The sequence below is a fragment of the Corylus avellana genome, chromosome 2 (genome assembly GCF_965113065.1).
Source record: "Corylus avellana chromosome 2, dhCorAvel1.hap1.2, whole genome shotgun sequence".
Taxonomy (NCBI): Eukaryota; Viridiplantae; Streptophyta; class Magnoliopsida; order Fagales; family Betulaceae; genus Corylus; species Corylus avellana.
In genome coordinates this window covers 36,637,175-36,652,301 of record NC_142491.1, presented here as the reverse complement: position 1 = coordinate 36,652,301, position 15,127 = coordinate 36,637,175, and the positions used below count along the sequence as shown (strand labels likewise).

General features: G+C 35.3%; 1 protein-coding gene across 1 annotated transcript; it reads right to left on the bottom strand.

Moving 5' to 3' along the window:
• Positions 1-2,998: 2,998 nt before the first annotated feature.
• Positions 2,999-12,650, bottom strand: TPR2 (TOPLESS-related 2). The gene is made up of 25 exons (XM_059587194.2): positions 12,259-12,650; positions 11,989-12,168; positions 11,725-11,838; positions 11,409-11,567; positions 11,031-11,208; positions 10,799-10,928; positions 10,185-10,300; positions 9,923-10,058; positions 9,683-9,792; positions 7,823-7,892; positions 7,672-7,745; positions 7,490-7,585; positions 7,308-7,400; positions 6,739-6,866; positions 6,372-6,606; positions 6,132-6,290; positions 5,942-6,037; positions 5,434-5,586; positions 5,215-5,325; positions 4,844-5,020; positions 4,565-4,693; positions 4,376-4,471; positions 3,889-4,071; positions 3,629-3,804; positions 2,999-3,381 (listed from the first exon to the last, which is right to left on the bottom strand). Exons 1-25 carry the CDS (start codon positions 12,336-12,338, stop codon positions 3,207-3,209), a joined length of 3,354 nt encoding a protein of 1,117 aa, XP_059443177.2. The 5' UTR covers positions 12,339-12,650; the 3' UTR covers positions 2,999-3,206.
• Between the last annotated feature and the right edge of the window lie 2,477 nt (positions 12,651-15,127).

The window sequence follows — 15,127 nt, the reverse complement described above, 5'->3', positions numbered from 1 at the left end:
CAACACAACGCACACACACGCATTGATGTTCTCTGGGCTTGGTCGTAAATTATTGAGTTTTCTTTGCTGAGCTGGACCAATGGCAATCCAAGGTTCGGTTCATCGAATCAAAGAGGTGAAACACCCGTGAAATACACCCCAACTTGCAGTAGAAAAACTGCTCGTCTTCTGCATCAGTAGACTGCATTTATACGAGAAAATGACAGTAAAAATTACATTATTTAATAAATTGTTATTCGATTAAAATGACGTGACATTAAAAATTAATCTTTATTGTCGGGATTTATGATACGAGAAGGAAAATGCGTAATATATAGGGTTAATTATCATTGTACATTATTTTCATTAATGAAGTATGTGACAGAAGAATGGTCATGATCATTTGCTTCTTCTTTCTACTGCCCCACTAGACACCTTAATATGAAGCAGAAGCACCTTTTAAAAGTTTTCAGTCTTACGAAATTTTTATGAATTATTAGCTTCTATAGCTTTTTCATATATATATATATATATATATATATGAGTCTGAGTTTTATATAACCAAACCCCAAAAGGCTGAGAAAACTTTAATTGTTGATGTCGCATGGAGAAAAGTGGTAGTACATGTCAATGTCGGGCAGTGTGAAGTACTGTGAATGGGGTCAGCAGCTGCAGCTAAGCAACCCCCAAAAAAACCCACCTTAATAATTCGAAGGTTCCTGAGGATTTGAATGCAGAAACAATGGCAAAAGCTAAAGCCTACGTGTTACGGACGGAAACAATGAAAATATATGTGTTTGATGTTTCCTTATAGTTTATGCCAAGGATTATGCAGGCTTAGATCAAGTATACGGACATGTGTTTTAGTTAATTAAGTGCTTAATCTTTTGGACGGACTAGTTCATATGGAAGAAGCTCTGTATTTGCCGAACGTTGTACTTAAATTCTTCGTCGTTAAGATTAATGCTAGAAAGAATTCAAAAAACAGTTGTATATAAATCATGCATGCATATGTTCTTCTCAACTTTTAAAACCATTAGTGTGAGGCATACAAAAAAAAAAAAAGAGAAATGCTGCACATAGTCTTACGAGCATATTTTCAAAATTGTAGTAAAAAATTTTATTAAATTTTGAATAAATCACTATTAAATCTAGTTCGGATTTAATGATAATTTTCACTGTCACGTTAAAGAGTTCACTTGAGACTCTGAGAGTGAAAGCGTGTAGCATTTCTCTATGTTAAAAATAAATAAATAAAAAATGTAACTTCACTGAAGACCCCTGAACTTTCACTCGATTTGACAAACTCTTTATAAACTTCAAAATCTCTCAATTTACTCTCATGAACTTTCAATTGCTCTCAATTTGAACCCCTCCGTCAAATTTAGTCATTAGAAATACTAAAAAAGACTAAAATATTCCTAATTTTCATTTTTTTTTAAATGAAAAAACATTTTGGAATTAAGGGTAATGTTGGAATTTTATAAAAAAGCCAGGGGTATAAATGTTATTTAAGGTTTAAAATATGACGAAATTGTCCAAATTGATTGCAATTGAAAGTTTAGGAATTAAATTGAGAGATTTTGAAGTTTGAGAAGTTTGTTAAATTTGGTGAAAGTTCAGGGATTTAAAGAAAAAAAAAAAAGAAGACCAATATTCTCAAGAAAAGACTAACATAAACACATCATTCCTGCAGAATGAAAATTGAGTGGCAGAAAGCTCTGCTATCAGGTGTGCGTACCACCTACCTGGACAATATTGAATGAACAAACATGTGCAGGCTAAGGGTGAAGCACATGACCAAGCAAATGCCCTATAATTGCACATTTCTGTGTTATCGTTTTCCTTAGCCAAGACCCCACGAACCAAACGTCTTCTGCAGAAGTAGAAGGCCTACATGACCAACATGTGGCTAGCTATCTTTTGTTTCCTTCGACAATCATAATACAAGGAACTGGAAAAAGCAGTTTCCGGTGAAGATTTGACATTGAAAGGGAAAGCGTGTTCACCTTCAGCCAAATAATTAGATTTGGCACCATTATATTAATTATCACAAACTACTATTCCATTTCCAATCTACTTTAATAAAACACGGCTTAGGTTAAAAGCTACCGAATTTTGCCAATCCCAGCGCATTAATTCACCCGTTTGAACTTGTAATACTTTCGTCTTATATTAAAAAATTGAGAAATTCAGTCCTATGTTGCTTATTTATTTATTAGGTAAAACTAAACTTTCTCAATGATTATAAAAAAATTTCAAATTAACTAGTTATTTTAACGTGATAGCTCAAATATAAGTAGCGCTTTCTTTGTATCCAATTTCCATTCGATCACCCATAATTGGATTTTCCTTCAATCGATCGAATTACTTTCAAGCTTTCATTCTCATTTCTCTGTATATGATGTTACAGATGTGCGGCTAGTGCATGCCTGCGCCCTCTTTACATAACAAGTCAGTCCCAAATAGATCCAAAAAGGACTAGAAAGATACAGTTTACGATATCTGCAGTGAAGTTCTGGTGTACTGGGAGTTCATGAAATCCTCGTAGCTTTTTTTTTTTTTTTTTTTTAATTCTTGATGAGCAAGTTTGTTACATGCTTGTGATTGTTCAGCTAACCCTCGAGCCACAAGAGGGAAAAAATAAAAGTATATATATATATATATATATATATATATATATATATATATTGGTCTCTTCTTCCTCCAGCCATGCAATCGCCGTAAAAGAGTTTTGTCTCAAAGGAGAGACAAAAAGATTCCATGATATGTATGCTTTTAACACGATATCATTACAGCTAATATAGGATTCGAAAGACGAAGTGATGACAGAATAAAGCAATTCCGACAAAGAAACAAAAGAACAAATAAAAATTCAATTATATATTATGGCTGATAGGTTCACAAGGAAAAAACCCTCCTAGGCATCATTTAAGAACCGGTGAGGCTTGAATCTGTAAGTTTATACCTGAAGAAAAATAAAAACAACAGTCGAATACAAACGGAAAACGCAGTGAAGGGGGCAGAAAAATAACTTACATTTCAAGAAATAATTAAAGATCTCTTCTTCCAGAATATACATGAACTTATCTTGCTTTAACCCATTTTCCTATGCTCACATTTGGTGAGGCTTACATGAATAGCCACCCTACTAGTTATATATTATACATTAATAAAAATATAAATTACGATTTTATAATGCACATGTTTTTTCAAACTTGGAGCTGCTAGGAAGCAGGATTGTTAGCGGTCTGTATTCCATTATCAACGGCCACTGTGGCTACCCACTTCCCCTCGGAGTCTGACGGCTCTATAACTTTAACAGATCCATCTGTTAGTCCAACAGCCAACTGATTTGGCTCCTGAGGGTGTGCAGTAATAACCACCGGGTATAAAGTTTGGCTGTCAGAGTGAAACATAGATAAAATTAAACATCAATATATAATTCATGATGAATGGGCGTTAGTTCAGCAAAACTGACTAATGGGAGGATGCTAGTCATTGTCCCTAAAAGGTGACATCTTTTTTTCTTTTAAATAAGCATTTAGCATAAGTAGAAACATACAAAAGAACAGATACATAATGCTTATTGTCGCACCAGATAAATAACAGTCCATTGGTGGTTTGGTACAGTAGCAGAAAGCCATACCTGTTTGACAAGGCCTGGTATAGGTATGCGGATGGAGAAATATGACATCTTAATCTCAGATTATCAGCATCAAAAACTCCAATATTACTATCAGTGAAACTAGCATAAACTAGTTGGCTGTTGCAGGAGTACGTTGCACAAGATATGGGTGCAGACAATACGTCTTGTGGTACCCACTGCAGTTAAAGAACATGTTAGGAGACTGTTGCCCACTTAATTACCTATGAACATAAATTACTTATCTAAGTTACATCTCTTACCTGCCGAATGCGTTCCATCTTGGAAGCATCATACACTGCTAGCTGCGTCTCATGGCATACCAAGAAGCGGATTTGATCAGAGTGGAACTGCACTCTAGTGTCACCAACAGGCGCCTTTCCAGCAGGCAGTTGAATTGTAACTGATTTCCTCTTCTCCCAAGATTCAGTGCTCCAAAAGCAAAGCTGCGAAAAAACATTCGTTGATACAATACCAACAATTAAATGGGTTGTAGCATATCATAAGGGCAAAAGAACCACCTGTCAACAGTAAAAAAAAAAAAAAAAAAACAACAGTCTCTAAGCACAAACAGATATTTATTGATCTATACAACTTGAACCTTTCATTTCAAGACACATCAGACCACCACCCCACTTACAAGTAACAAAAATCATAAATAAGCAAAATAAAAATGATAAAGACAGAAGAAAAAAACATAAGATAAGTAATAGGTAGGGATGACATAGAAGAATCAAGGATGCAACATACCTGAGCATCAGCACCTGATGAAACCAGGACGTTAAGATTGGTGGAAAAAGCTAAACCAGTGATACACTTATGGTGACCTTTCAGTTTTGTTTTGACCTAATAGCAGAGCAGTTAATTCTTACTGACAATCAACAAAGCAATTAAAATCCATATATGAGACGTAAGAAGATGCTTGCTTAAATTAATTACCTCATCCACCCTAACATTGTAAATGTGAATGGTTGAGTCTTCCATTCCAATTGCTATGATGTTATTATCTTGAGGATGAAAGGCAAGAAAAGTTGAGGCTGGTGGAGGTGGCATAAAAGTAGTCATCACCTGCAAATCAAAGTAATTTCACCCCAAAATACATACTTAGTTGATGGTACACCAAAAATTCACAACACATACAGCTCATACAGAAGCTGATGATGATTATATAAACCACAAAAGTACGCACATATTTGCGTCTTAGTGCTACTAATTTACCTTAAAAGTCATCATATTGAACAATGAAACTTTTCCACCACAGGCAGACATTACATAGGAATCATTCTTTGAGAGTGCTACACAGGGAACTGCTTCTTCCAAATTCTCTGGGACATCATTAGTCATAACAAGACCACTACTTGGTAGCCAATGTTGTGGAACAACACTGGCAGTGGCCTACAAACCCAATAAGGAGTCAGAAATCCTTCATGGTAATTTGCTGCAAGTATTCTACATAAACTATGAATATAGAAATAAATAATGCGTACAGGTAATGTATGCATTATGCAGCTTAACAGGACATTAAATGCAATCATGCATCATGTACATATGCATGTACGTTTGTATATTTATAGGTATAAATCCATCACCTTTCCACTGGGGTTTTGTTCACTGCGGCTCCACTTCCAAAGCTTCTGAACTCCATTTGAACCAAGTGCAAGAATGCCAGTACCAGAATTTGTGTAAAGAAGCCGAGCAACCTTTAAGCAAATGAAGCCATTTACAATTATAAACTTGATGGCCAGGAGAAGAATTATATCTACTTATTAAATTAAAATCAATACAAAAATCAGAAATAAATAAATAACCTTGTTAGCTGGATCTGTGCTATCTGGCATGGTTACCGCTCGACACTGAACACGCTCAACAATTTCAACCAGATCCGAAGGTTTGGTTTTATCAGATACATCATCTAAACTTCTTTGCCTTTCTACGCCTCTACTAATAGGATCCACTCCATTCTACAACAATTATCAGAATTAAATGCAAATAAAACAAAATTATTCAGTACCCTAGAAGACAACTTAATTAAACTGCAACATTCAACTATGGCTACCAAATCTCTTCGCTAAAAGGCAATAGCTGTAGATTTGGTCTTTGGACCGAATGGCATCCATCTCCTACTCATGAACAATCAGTGAACAGTGAGTTCACAGGTTCATGGGTTCAATCCCATAAAGGTGGATGAGTTATATTTTCCGTTAAAAAAAAACTGTACATTAAATATTTCAAGTTCATTCGAGCCAATCAATAGTCATCAAGTCATAGCTCAGAAGAAAACCCTAAGCTTTAACTAATGTAATTAATATGGCATACAATGATAGGAGTAGGCCTGGCAGGAGAGCTTCTGTCTACGCGTTCCACTTTAGTAATAACCGGGTTGATATTTCCAACCATCGCAGAGCTAGATACCTGATCCATGAACATGCAATAAAGCAAGTTCTAAGCAAAAATACATCATGCAAAAGGAGGAGCGGGGGGATTTGGCATGTGGGTGGAAGATAACCTTCATCTCAGTCGGCGCTCGGGATGCTTCATAAGATCGGGTTTCAATTGTTCTCAAGGTTCTGAGACCATCAGCATTTGCAAGAATCTTGAAACCATTGTCTGCCGTAGTAACAACTAGCATAGTTCCATCCTTGTTGAATCTCAAGCGAGGAAGATTCTGCAGTTATCCCAATGATGACATTAAAAAACAGACTTAAAAATAATGTATGTTCTAATGAAAACAATATTCAATACTCACTGGAAGCCCACCATCAGCATCTGTACTACCAAGAACATTAATATTGTCCATATCCCAAAACTTTATCTGGTTCTCCTCACCAGCAGCCAAAAAGTGGTTTCGTGTTGTGTCAAATTGCACAACACCAGCAGATTTCTTTCTAAACCCAGAATATGTCCTCTTAATTGCTCCTTCACTTTCATTCCATTCAACTAGGAAAGAGTCCCCCTCTTTACTCGTCCCACAAGAGAATAATCTGAAATTTGAGGCAGGACAGATTTTTCAATTCATATATCTATTTTTGCGGGAAGCAGATCCTATACCTTTTCTGATAAACACAAATAAAAAATGATAACTTATTACCACTAAAATATTGCTATTCACTTACCTGCTTCCATCAGCACTGTAGAGCATTCTGGTGCACCACTGTCCAGGAGCATCATAGTCAACCCTGGAGCCCACATTGTCATACAACCACGCCTTAATTTTCCCATCAACAGCTGTTGAAAATATAAACTGCAAAGATATGGATAGAAACCATGAATTGAGAGGTAAACATCTTTAATGCAACAGCAAATACAAGCAACAATATCATTTTGTTAAGTCAAAATATGTTTATCTCAGTCTTGTTTTGTTCCAATAATAATATTGACAGAATGCAAGGCATGGAACAAAATAAAAAGTACAACACTCTTATTCCACTATCTTCCATGCAGTACCCTGCAAGGAATACACATCAATTAGGTGTAACAATGTTGGTCATTGTTTCTTCCGCTATTCTGAAATCTATTAGCAATATCAGCATACACACAGTCTTTTCTTGAATAATCACCAATATTGCAGTAAAAATCGTATTACCGGAAAGAATAAAGAATTAAGCTCATCCATTAAAAAATGCTCTTATAATTTGCATGTTAATAATTTCTATCGAAACTTTGATCAGATGATTTGTCTAACCTGAATATTTTCTTTGTGGTGAGGACAAATAGAATAAACAGGTGCTTCATGACCTTCAAAGTTGAAAATCTTTCTTCCAGCCAAATCCCAAACCTGATAAATTTCTTATAAATTCGGTGAAAAGGAAAAACCCATCAAGTGAACAAAAATAAATGCACTACCTGCTTCTTTCTTGTCCTTACCTTTATTAACTTATCATCTCCACAAGTTACCACACACAATTGCTTGTTCGGGTATGAGAATGCTAAGTCGTTCACACCGCCAACGTGAGCATCAATCTGCAAGAAAGCAGAGAGCTAACATCATTCTGCCACTGCAAATCATGTCTTGTTGGATAAATATCAAAAAATGAATTGACACATGCCTCCAAATGCTGGCGGAGATCATTGGGCCCATGGTAAGCATACAAATGTATCAAATGTTTTGTAAATGCAACCCCTGCAACAACAAAAGAAGCACTATAGAGAAGCACAAATAAACACTGATTAATGCTAGATTTATTTCAGAGGACATACCAATCAAATTTCCATCAGGACTCCATGATACACGGCTGACAGATATTGATGGATCTTTGACAATAGCACCCTGTAAGGGACTCTTAATTAGTAACATTCAGCCTTTAATTGCTTCCAATTCTTCCACCATCAGGTAGAAATCATGATCAGAAACCACAAATGGAACAATTTGATCTAAAAATTCTCATAAAGTTTGGAAAAACAAACACTGATATTATTGAAGAGTAATAGTAGTAACAGTACTGAGGTTTGCACGGGAGGAAGGCAAGCCCATAAGAATAAGAAGAATCAATTTCCTCAAAACCTAAGTGAACAAAGAGCATGAAAGGGGAGGATGCAGGTAATTCAACCTGAAAGGCCTAAACAAAGCTTAGTTGATTTCATTAGCAAAAGTGCTTCCCACCAATAATAATGCAAACACTATGATATATCCAAAGTGATTGTGTCAGTTCCAAATAACTCAGCAAAGCTCTCGTTGGACAAATATGAAAAGGTTGGCAATTTAAGGGGGGGAAAAACTCACATATAAGATTGAAAAATGAAAACTAAGGGAAGAATGCTTTCTCTTTGTTGATCAAGCATTAGATGTAGCAATGGCTGCAAAAGTTAGTCTCCCTTAAGAAGTACTAAAGTAGAAAGGCCAAAAGTTCAAGCCTTACTGAGCACCTACTTTGAGGAAAAAAAAGAAGAAGGATTTATGTGGACAACCAAATAGTTTATACATAGATCTCTTGATTTTTATTTTTATTTTTATTTTTATTTTTTTGAGTCATATATCTCTTGAACTAAATCGAAGTAGTCACAGCAGATGTAATAGAAAGGCTTGTAGTAGCAGCAATGGTAATACTGGATAATGTAATCCATCTATAATTTAGAGAATTGAAGAATTTAAGAAGGGAAATTAGAGAGCTAGTTTAAGCTATCAAATTTGCAAGAACCTCACTCAATCTCTAAGGGGAAGGGAAAGAAAAAATCACAAATGTTGGCTGAAACTTTATTTAGTAATTCTCTGAGTGTGTGAGGGTATAGTATCTGTAGGCGGACTTGGGCACATTGCAGAATTTTAAATTGTCAAAGAAAATCCTTGTTTGGGTGTGTCATGGGAAGGAATTCCAATTTTTTTAAAGAGGAAATTCTAGCTCAGATTTGAGGGCTCAAAATCCTGTTTACGAATTCTGCCTGTATTGGTGTTGGTTCCAATATTCTTTTGATGAAAAGTAAGTTAAATGATCTAATGCATGATTGACCCTCTTCCTCTCTTGCTGCTAGTTTATGCCTCAATCCCTTCTCCAGCACTTGATTCCAATCCATCTTTATTCCTTAGAGACACAAGGGGCTGATTTTAGATCTAAATAAACATGCCAATCCGCATTACTCAACAAATGGTGGCTGCAATTGTTGAATCTCTCATTTGTCAAAAATCAAGTTAGCAACAATGTGGTATTCCAACAAAATAAGCCTGTCATCTCTCTATCCCCTTGTTCCTTGAGAGTGATGCAATGCTTTGCATCATTGGGTCTAAGAGTACTTGCTACAGCAGCAGCAGTGGTAACATTTATGGAAGCAGGATATGTAATAGCAACATCTTTTTTTTTTTTTTGATAAGACTTTTTTTATGTAATAGCAACATCTTAGTAAGTGCTTATGTAAAGATTCATGTAACCAACCAAAAGATCAGAGTAGCGATGGTAACAGTATCAGCCTTTTACACTACTATATATATATATATATATATATATATATATATATATATATATATAGTCTGGCAATCATCAACATCCATACTTTAAAAAAAAATGTTTAAAAATGTAATTCAAGAAATTGAGTTTAAGCTTTTTAACTTGATGATGAGATATAGACCTGAAATAGCACAGAACAAGCAGCCATATCGCATATCTTGAATGGCTTCGATACCCGCTTCTCTCGCAGCCCAACTTCCCATAGTGCAATTTCACCATTGCTACAGCCAACTACTCAAAACATATACATCAAGTCACACAGGGGACTGAAGCTACATCAAAACTTTAAACATAAAGGTGGAACTTTAAATCGATATTAACTTAAGGTGCGACTTTTCTGGATTGTTAACATTTATCTTACCAGCAAGTAATGTCTGATGAGAAGGATGAAAATCCATGCTTATCACAGTTGACCCCTGATGAATGGTACAAGCTACGGTTCTTGGTAGCTCATCAGGTGAAGCAGAAGCTTGTTGGGGAGGAGCAGGATATGTGACCTGAATACACAAAATAAGAGACATCATAATTAGAAGCAATGAAAATATTCAGAAGCACAAGCACAAAACCCAGAACAAAGCATCCAGAACCGCATGCAAACAAATCCAAGCTCTGTATAGCAATACCTCATCACCAGATGGTGCAGACCGCAGACGTTTCATTAGTTGCTCGTGCTCGGTGCTTTGATAATCCATCATTGCAAGAGCATTTGAAGATGTTCTTGGATGCTTCAAAACAGAGACTGTTATGAGGAAAAAGTAAACTGGGTGAGCTAATACCGATGGGAAAATGCAAAGAATTAGAACTAGGTTCTGTTGTCTGGTCATCCTTTTCAGTGCTCACATGCTCGCGCACACACACACACACACAAAAAAAAAAAAAAAAAAAACAGATGCTCAGTCATTTCAACAGTTGCTGAGGCGTGTTTGTATGCAATGCTGGACAAAAAAGAACAATGATCAGGCACCCAGTAAAAAATAATGATCTTGTTAATTGAAAAAAAAAAAAAAAAAAAAAAAAATGATCAGGCACCCAGTCGCAAACCAACTCAACAGGGAAAGGAGTTGTGGGGAGGTGAATAAGTAGAAACTACTTTGGTATTTGACATTGTGTTTCAAAATTAGAAACTTGGCAACAAACATTATTAAAAAATAGATGTAACTCAGTACACTCAGTGTCTTAATTTTTGGCATATTTGCAAGTGCTACAATGGTAGCTCCAATGACAATGAAAACATAACCTTGATTGGGTGGAAGAGGTAATGATGAAGCAGCAACAACAGGTGATTGAACAGATGAGGAAGGATTTGCATTCGCCATCCATCCAGCTAAAGGATTAGCATTGGCAGACACTGCAGTTGGTGGAAAAGGCTACACATATATGACAAAACAAAAGGCATCCCAGGTAAGAACCAGAAAAAGATGGTCATCAAAATTGATAATTTAGAGTCGTTGGGACAGTTATGATCATACTCCACCATGTGCTCCAAGAGGAGCATAAGTTGAAGGCTTTGCAACAGCTGCAATTGGAAGAGTGACTGGAGTAGGTGCACGCGCCCCATTTGCAGGAGAACATGTGTGGTCTGTGAATAAGGTTTTGATATCAGGATTTGGCCTTGGGTTCTTGCAAAGCTGGTGTTGCCAGTTTAAGCTGCATAAACCATAAATGAATACTTCAGGACCCAAACATACATTGATCAGACTCAACGCCACAAAACACTATACTAATGTAAATACCAAAAAGAACCAATCTCATTGGTTGGAAACATTTATTGTATCCATCTCGCAATAATGCAATTTATAGATAATTATTGGTATTTATTAATGGAACATCAAAAACATTAAACTCACCTTTGATTGATAAGAGTTCGCAAGCGGGATGCCTTCAAAGGGGGAAAAGAAAGCTTCTCTCGATACAGAGGATTTGCTTCGATAAGTTTCTTAAGCTCTACCAGCATTATGCTTCGAGCCGATTTAGTATCACCATACTTCGACAACTGCTCATTTTCCCTGCGTTAACCAAAGGCCAACTTCAATACGTCTCAAATTGCATAATTTTGTATCAAAACCATCAAATCCATCCCTTTTGCATAACCCAACTTCTTTTTTGGGTATCTAACACAACCCAACTTCAATACAACATAGACGGACTAAATTAAAAAATCACCTGAAGTTCTCAAGGGTCAAAAGCTGAGTAATTTCTTTGTACAGTTCTTCATTGAATGTAGCAAAAACTTTCAAATCCTTCACTAGTATCTCTACAGCCTTCGCTCTGTCATGCCTGAGCACATATTTTTATAATTTAATTTGCAAAGCAAAACCCCACATGAACCAAAAAATAGAGCATAAACACATATAAATACCGAGAGAGAGAGAGAGAGAGAGAGAGAGAGAGAGAGAGAGAGAGAGAGAGAGAGAAAGATTGAAGTACCTGTCAAGAGCTTCGAGATACTTCTGCTTTCTGATCTCGAAGAAGATCTTCATGGAGTACCGGTTATCGTCGACTTTGGTGAACCCAGAGAGGTACTTCTCGACCTCATCCCACTCTCCGGCCAAAGCCTGCTCTTCGAAGTACTTCATGTTGAAGAAGAACCCCGACTCTTGCTCCAGCCTATGCCCCCAAAACGACACCGTATTCAGAACCCAAAAACACACCCAGAAAAGGAAAAATAACAACAATAATAACAGAGAAGAATCTTACTTGTGCACTGTCTCCTTGAACTTCTCTTCCTCGAGAAATTGGAGAATCAGAAACACCAATTCTCTGCTCAAAGACGACATTTTCGCCCCCACAGAACGTGCCCCGGACTTCAACGTCAAAGAAATTGGAGATTTTTGCAAAGATAGGGTTTAGCAGAGAAGAGAGAGCTGTTGGTGAGGAAAATTCAGAGCTTTCAAGTCCGTGCGACGGCGTTTTTTGGAGTCTGGTGGGTTTTATGGTGGGAATATGGCTGTAGTGCTGAGAGTGGTGGCCTCTAGGGTTTGTGGTTCCATGCTCTGTCGTTCAACAAGACCAGTTGTGGATGAAAAAGCTGCCAAGGGAAAAATAGAAAAAGATAAAGCAGAGAAGGAGAGACGACTTGTTCTCTCTTTCTTCGATGCGTTTTGCAGGGTTTCAGTTTCACACCGACCTATCAGTGAGATGCCAACTTCCTTATCAACGAGGTGATAGGTCATTGTACTTATCAGTTCGCGACATATCATGAAAGCTGTGTTGGGTTGTAATTCCCTGCGTCTCGGTCACATTCAAAGCCTTCTGTTTACACGCAGAGAAATTTGGATCAAGATCCTCCACTTTTAATTCATAATCATTATTTTTTTCATCTGAATATTTTTCATTTTTTAAACATTTTTTATTTACAATGATTATTTAATTGATAAATATGATGTTAGATTCTAAAAAAAAATTGTCAAAACTATAAATATAGAGATTTGATAATGCTTTTTGCTTTTTATTTGAAAAAATATATATTATAATTTGATATAAAAGTAAAATAACAAAGATTTATTTTAAACTAGGTTGAATGAAAGCCATGCCATATGTCATTTAGCATGTAAGAAGTACATTTTTTTATTTAATAAAATTTATACAAATAATGTCCATGCTATTAAAAAAATATAAATTTTTTACATGTTCAAGAAGCACATTATATTTTTATAAATTGTGTTAGAGAAAATTCTTCTAAATTAGCGTAAAAGAAAACTCTATTAAAAATAAAAATAGGGTTTTACATATTTTCTAATATTTTGTGTTGGAAGTTTTTTTTTAATACTTTTTCTTTTTGAAAAAAAAAAACAAAAAACAAAAAACAAAAAAAGCAACAAAAGTCAAAGAACATCATCAATAGTTTCTCCGAATATTTTTATGCTGCACACGTGGAAAGGGTTTAGAGGATGGTGAGTGATGCAAGTAACAATGTAGGTTGAGTAGATAAGCAGAGCCCGCGAAATGCATATAGATATTGCGGAATCGAGGTGGAGACTCAAGTAGATTGAATATACTTGTTTAACGTCCACCACATCGTGTGACGTTTGTCGGGTGGCAATGTGGTAATGTGTCTGATTCTCCTTCGACTCTTCCCTCTAGCACGTGATCTTTTTTATATAACCAAGGCTTCGTAACCAAACGATATGTCGTTCCATATTTTATATATAAAGAGAAACTTCACTTGAAATCCATCTTAAGCTATTCAAATAAAAGTTAAATTTGAAGAGAACAATTCACTTTTTTAAATTTAAAGAGTCACTTTTAAAATAAATCAAATATCAAACTCTATATATCTTCCTCTAGTTTAGTTAAATATTATTATTATTATTTTTTGGTAGATGAGAGAGAAAAGGAAAATGGATATATAAGATTAAAAAACTAAATAACTTTCACTTTTTATCACTTAGTATTTACCATTTGGAGAGCTTTGTTGATCAAAGTTAAGTTTGAAATAGAGTAGAAAGCTTGTTAAATGACTCAGTTCTTTCAAATTTTAAAAGAAAAGCCAAATTTAAAGAGCTCAATAGAAATGTTCTTAAGACTTTTGGACTATCACGTATTTTGAAAAGACTTATCAAATTTCAAAAACTCTCTATTTCACTTCACAAATTTTCAATTTGATGCAATGTACCCTCCATCAGATTTTAAACGGTAAAAGTAATAAAACAACCTTTTGTACTCCTGGTTTGTTTATAAAATTCTAAATTTACGCTTAATTTCAAATTTTAAAAAAAAAAAAAACGAAAATCAAAAAGTAATTTGATTTTTTTAGTCATTTTCGTGAAGGGTTAACGGCTGAATTTGACGGATGTGAGTTAATTGAATCAAATTGAAAATTCATGAAGTTAAATTGAGAGTTTTTGAAATTAAAATAAAAATAATAATCTTTTCAAAACATATAGTAGTTCAAGAGAATTTTCTCAAATAATAACGTACTATCTCCGTGAAGAAAAATAATTTAAAAAAAAAAAAAAAAAGGGCATGTGAAATTGTAAACGAAACGACAATTCTTTCCAGCTTGCCGAAAAGGCAGAGTTATCCACCCCTATGACAGTGCTATCACCGCTGTCATCTCTAGCTTGTATGCTAAGGCCTTAATTCGGTTTTGGTTTTTGGGGCGTTGTTAAAGAGTCGAGACAAGTGTTTGATGGAATTGATGGAGTCATGTAGAAAATATGTTCAATTTTTGTCCCCTGATAAGGATGTTTATGATAAGACACCTTAATCAGTTTGCCTTTATTATTCCGGATTTGAAAGGGATATGATCACTTATTTGATTATTAAGATTTCACGTTGTTACAAATGATGTTTGATGATTTAAATTTGACGTGTTAACGTGTCAATCATCTAACTTCATTTACACCGTTAAATGCAACGACATTAAATTTTAAACAATTTTTGTCATTTCGTGTCTTTTACACTTTTTTCATTTATGAATTGTTATTGCTGAACTAGTAATTCTATAAGTCCCTCTTATATTTCTCATAAGTCCCTTCAACAATGATATGGCTCTTAAAATCATCATTTGATCAAAATTCAATAATAATCAATCACAAGTTTAATGAAAACTTTAATAGCCACA

Bases quoted from the DNA above. Each gene is read 5' to 3' on its own strand.
- TPR2 (XM_059587194.2), bottom strand. From the start codon at position 12,338: ATGTCGTCTTTGAGCAGAGAATTGGTGTTTCTGATTCTCCAATTTCTC. The intron at 11,568-11,724 runs GTGATTTTTTAA...TGGTTAACGCAG, and splicing joins TTGACCCTTGAGAACTTCAG to GGAAAATGAGCAGTTGTCGA. The intron at 11,209-11,408 runs GTGAGTTTAATG...TGGTTTATGCAG, and splicing joins CGAACTCTTATCAATCAAAG to CTTAAACTGGCAACACCAGC.